This window comes from Mus pahari, chromosome 14, assembly GCF_900095145.1.
Source record: "Mus pahari chromosome 14, PAHARI_EIJ_v1.1, whole genome shotgun sequence".
Taxonomy (NCBI): Eukaryota; Metazoa; Chordata; class Mammalia; order Rodentia; family Muridae; genus Mus; species Mus pahari.
Window position 1 is genome coordinate 67,387,239 of NC_034603.1, and position 4,785 is coordinate 67,392,023.

The 4,785-nt window shown below is 50.0% G+C and overlaps 1 protein-coding gene across 1 annotated transcript; it reads right to left on the minus strand.

Annotated features, from left to right (window-relative positions):
* Nucleotides 1-626: 626 nt before the first annotated feature.
* Nucleotides 627-2,509, minus strand: LOC110332733 (keratin-associated protein 16-1). The gene has a single exon (XM_021214071.1). It carries the CDS (start codon nucleotides 2,496-2,498, stop codon nucleotides 987-989), a length of 1,512 nt encoding a protein of 503 aa, XP_021069730.1. The 5' UTR covers nucleotides 2,499-2,509; the 3' UTR covers nucleotides 627-986.
* Nucleotides 2,510-4,785: the final 2,276 nt, after the last annotated feature.

The following is a 4,785-nucleotide window of genomic DNA, read 5'->3' on the forward strand; positions in this document are numbered from 1 at the left end:
GACTTGGTGCTAACAATAGACACTTAAAAAGGAAAGAGAGGGAAGTAAAGAAGGAAGAGGGGTGGGAAGAACAGAAAGGAGGATGGCAAGTAGAGAAGGAAGAGAGGACATAAGGGAGGAAGAATGGAAAGAAATAAGGGAAGGAAGAAAGCAAAGCATGAAGAATTAAAAGAAGCTAGTGAACAGGAGAAGCTTTGAGAGGGAAGGAGAAAGAAGGAGTGAAGAAGGAAAGAAGAATAGATGGCAGAAGAGAGAACAATGCCAGCTTTAAAGGAAAGTCAGGGGGAGTGGAGAGAGATGGGAGGTAGAGGAAAGGAGAGAAGAAAGGAAAGAAGAAAGAAGGGAAGGAGAAAGGGAAGGAAACATACATGGAAGAAATAATGGATGGAGGAAGGGAGGGAGGGAGAGATTGAGGCATGAATGAATTAAAGGAAGGGGTGATTGAGAGGTGGATAGAAGAAGGGAGAGAGGAAAAGAGAGAGAGAGGGATGGAGAGGAAAAGAATGGGCAGTGGAATAGATGTAAGAATAGAAGGAAGAAGGGAGGTAGGAATAGAAAGGAGGGACAGATGGAAAGATGGATGGTCAGGGGAGGGTTCTCCAAGAAAAGCAAGAACCATGTGCCACTTCAACTTAGCCACTTTTATTGCACGATTAAATATATCTCGCTGCAGGTGCTCCCAAGGAACACAACACATGAGAGCAGAAAGCATCTTGAGTAGGCAAGAGCCCAACGATGCAGCAAAGCAGTTCTCAGTGTACTGGCAACAGAAGACAGCATTCCTTTCTCTGAGCAGGAGGTCTTCACTGGGACCACTAGGAGGCTGGAACTTTTGATGAGGTCTCCGAAGCATAAGCAAGTGGTGTCTGGCAGTGATGAGTGAACAAGATTCTAGCTAATGTTGTAATGAGCTGTGCGCAGGACTTTCCTGGTTTCTCTTTGGCTTTTGACTGTTGCGTTGCAGGAGTCGGTGAGCTGGAGCTGGCTCAGCGGTCAGCAGGTTTGCTGGCAGCAGGCTGGGGGGCTGCAGCCTCACGGGCGATGGGGCTGGCAGGTTTGATCTCAGAGGGCTGGCTGGGAGTCTCATCTGAGACCTCTGTCTTGCCAGGTGTCGAGTCAGCGCAGTCGGGCTGACTGGAAGTTGACTTTTTGCTATCACACTTATCATTGTCAGAATCAGCGCAAGGCTGGCGGGAGCAGACAGGGCGGTAGGAGTAAGAAGCTAGGCAGGTAGGGCGGCGTAGTATGGAATAGCAGGAGCGGTAGCAGGCTGGGCGGTAAGTGATGGATGTCACATAAGGCTGCCTGAAAGTGATGGGTCCAGAACAGATAGGGCGGCAGATGGGGCGGCAGGAAACGGGACTACAAGGCGGCTTGCAAGAACTAGGTATATAGAAAGTCCGAGGGGGGCAAGCTGGTTGGCAGACGGCAGATGCGGAAGACCCTGGACGGCAGCAAGCAGGTTGGCAGGAGGGAGATGGGCAGGAAATAGGCTCACAGCTGACAGAACGGCATCGTTTGACTATGTAGCAGGAGGGTTGGCATGGGGTAGGCACACACACCGATGGCAGGCAAGGACTGGGCTCAGGGCAGACAGGTTGGCAGATGCTGGAGACACAGCATGAGGGGTCTTGGCAGCTGCTAGAGGCACATGGTGGTGGCTCACAGGGGCCCTGGACACAGCATACAGGACGGAGACAAACAGGCTCACATACCAGAGCCATACAGGCAGATGGCTGACAAGCACTGGCCTCTGAGCAAGGTGGCTCGCAGGGACTGGATTCACAGCCGACTGGCTGGCAGCTACTGGCTGCAGAGCAGACAGACGCACAGCAGCTAGGTGTGGGGCACACTGGCTGGCAGCAAGCAGGCTCACACACCACAGGCTCACAGATCATTGGTTGGCAGGAAGCAGGCACAGCGCAGACAGCTGAGCAGCAGCTGGGCTCACAGATCACTGGCTGGCAGCAGCTAGGTTTGCAGATGACTGCCTGGCAAGTGGCGGGCAAGCAGAGGACAGGCTGGCAGGAGGCAGTCTCACAACACACAGGCTGGCAGCTGCTCACAGAACAAGAAGGCTGGCACATGGTGGCCTCACAGCACACAGGTTGGGCACAGGTGCTCATGGAGCAGGAAGGCTCACAAATGGTAGCCTCGCAGCACACAGGTTGACAGCAACTGCCCATAGAGCAGGAAGGCTCACAAACGGTGGCCTCGCAGCACACAGGTTGAGCACAGCTGCTCACAGAACAAGAGGGCTCACAAATGGTCGCCTCGCAGCACACTGGCTGGCAGCAACTGCTCACGGAACACGAAGGCTGACAGCATTGTGAGCCGCAGCCGGATGACCCACAGCTGTCCTCGCAAGTCACCAGCTGCCACGTCTGGCTCCGGCAGGAGCTGGGTAGGCAGACGGGCCCTCCACAGCTCACCTCAGTAGAGCAGAGAGAGATGGCAGGCAGGGAGGGGCATTTCCTAGAACAACAGCAGCCAGACATGGTAGGGATAGCTCTCTCTGTCTTGGAGTGAGTGCTGCCTGAGTGTGGTATCTCCCTTTTATACTCCCTCACTGGCGCATGCTGTTTGGGGGGCCCCCTGCATCTTTTCCTCATTGTTGTTTGGGCCCTGTTTCTGGAGGAACATCTTATTATGCCAACATGTGTTGATCTAGAAGTTGTTTGTCTGCCCATAAAGAAGATGTTTGTTTACTGACTTGCTAAATATGGATTCCTCAAAGCTACAGGTAGTCCCGGGATGAGCATCCATTGTCACCTTCATGATGGATGCTCTCCGTCCAAGCATCCTGAAGAAGGAAAGAAGAAAGCAGCCTATAATTTAGCTGCCATCCACCCTTCCACCTCTTCTCCTGAGCTAGGCACAGATGTCTACATGAGTATGACTGCCTACCATGCTGCAGGCAAACAAGTCAAGAGCAGACTTAGCTGCACTATCATGAGAAGCTCCACAGAGACACACAGTGAGGAGCTCAATTGTGAATGGAATTTCCAAACTGTAACTGTCAGTGGCCACAATCCACAGTCGTCCTGTGTGGGTCAGATTATTCTCCCCAGGTACAGATGGAGCACTGAGTGTAGAGGATAAAAAAGGTTAAGTCGCTTGCTGGAGGTCGCTCCCACCCTCTCCACCAGTAGGCTTTCAGCAAACTGAACCTCCTTTAAGAAAAGAACGTATTGCATTTATTTACTGTGTATATGTATACATGTGCAGGTGCATGCATGTGCTTGGAATGTGCATACATGTGGAAGGAAGAGGACAATTCAGGAGTCAGTTCTCTACCATGTGGATCCTGGGGATTGAACTCAGGTCATCAGGCTCGGCGACACGTACCTTGACCTGTAGACATCATCAACGCCATGTGTAATAGGCTCCAGTGATGCCAACCTCCATCCTTTTCTTTTGGCCTAACCACTCAAGAGCGTTTGTCCCCTCTGTCCCTAGGAAGTGCTTGACACAGTTCCTCCCCTTGGCCATCTTTTCCTTCCATGTCCCATCCCAAGCATTCAGTGGGACTGCAGAGTCTCCATGTCACCAAGGCTGGCACGACACTTGTACCCATTCCCAGTGTGGGGCAGGCACTAGGGGATGACCGTGCTGAAGAGCCTGGGTGCTTCAGCTTCCACACAGGACAGACCCATTTTGAGAGATTGTTGAGAGCACTTGGAGGGTCAACACCACGATGTAAGTGAGTTGGCTTACTTACTTAAGTAAGATGGCTTAGTGAGTCAAGGTGACCACCAGCAAGCCTGACAACCTAAGTTCAATCCTGGGACTCAAGTGACGGAAGAAGAGTATCAACTCCTGCAAATTGTCCTCTGGCGCCCATACATAGGCCATGTCCCCCACACGCACAAAATAAAGAAGTATAGAAATATTCATTTTTAAAAACTTTTTTATTATTTTTTTACTCATTTACATTTCAAATATTATCCCCCTTTCTGATCTCCCTCCACGATCCTCCCACCCCATGACCCCTCCCCTTCGCCTCCCCTTCACTCCCACCTTACCCCTCTACCATCTGCATTCATTTTATGCTGAATTTATTCCCATGTCATGAATTTTTGTTCCTTTAGTTCTTTTCTAGGATTTATTTTTCTTCAGTGCAAACTCCTCTTCTGGCTTTGGAACATCTCTTCCTTTTCAGTGAGGATCATCTTGATGTGTTCTGGGGAGCTCTGTAAATTTGTCGGGACATCTCAGGTGCTTTGTTGACTAGGCGTGTTCAATGACTAGAGAATCTATATCTAAACCCTTAAGTTTGGCATTACTCTCTGCATTTTTAAGCATGTGCGGCAAAAATTCAACACTCTATTTTTGGCTACTGATGCTGTGTCCAGTCCTACTGTTTGGCCTGGACACATTAACAACTCCACCATTATACCGCCAGAACAGCACATGCATTGTTAAAGTGACATCTTTCAAATACTTGGTGGCTTTTCAGATATGCAGAGCCTTAGTAGCTTGGGCAGTTTCATAGGTATTCTTAAGGTGAACTTGAAACTTTGAATCTCTCAATTTGCATACGTTTTGTAGGGTTTATTGGGTGAAGAGAGTAGTGAACCATCTTCCCAGGTCACCTCAGGCTGCTTATAGAAAGAGCAAATATGAAACCAAAGAGCCAAATCATTTCAAGGTATTTCCAGGACACATGAAGTGAAAAGAGAAAAGGTGGTTTCCCAGGTAGGTCCCTAAGGTGCTGTGAATAAGATTCGTTTTTGCTGCCATGTGAGATGATGTGAGTAGGGAACCACAGGTTTCCAGACATCA

Coding starts and splice junctions, on each gene's coding strand:
- LOC110332733 (XM_021214071.1), bottom strand. CDS start 2,498: ATGTCTGGCTGCTGTTGTTCTAGGAAATGCCCCTCCCTGCCTGCCATC.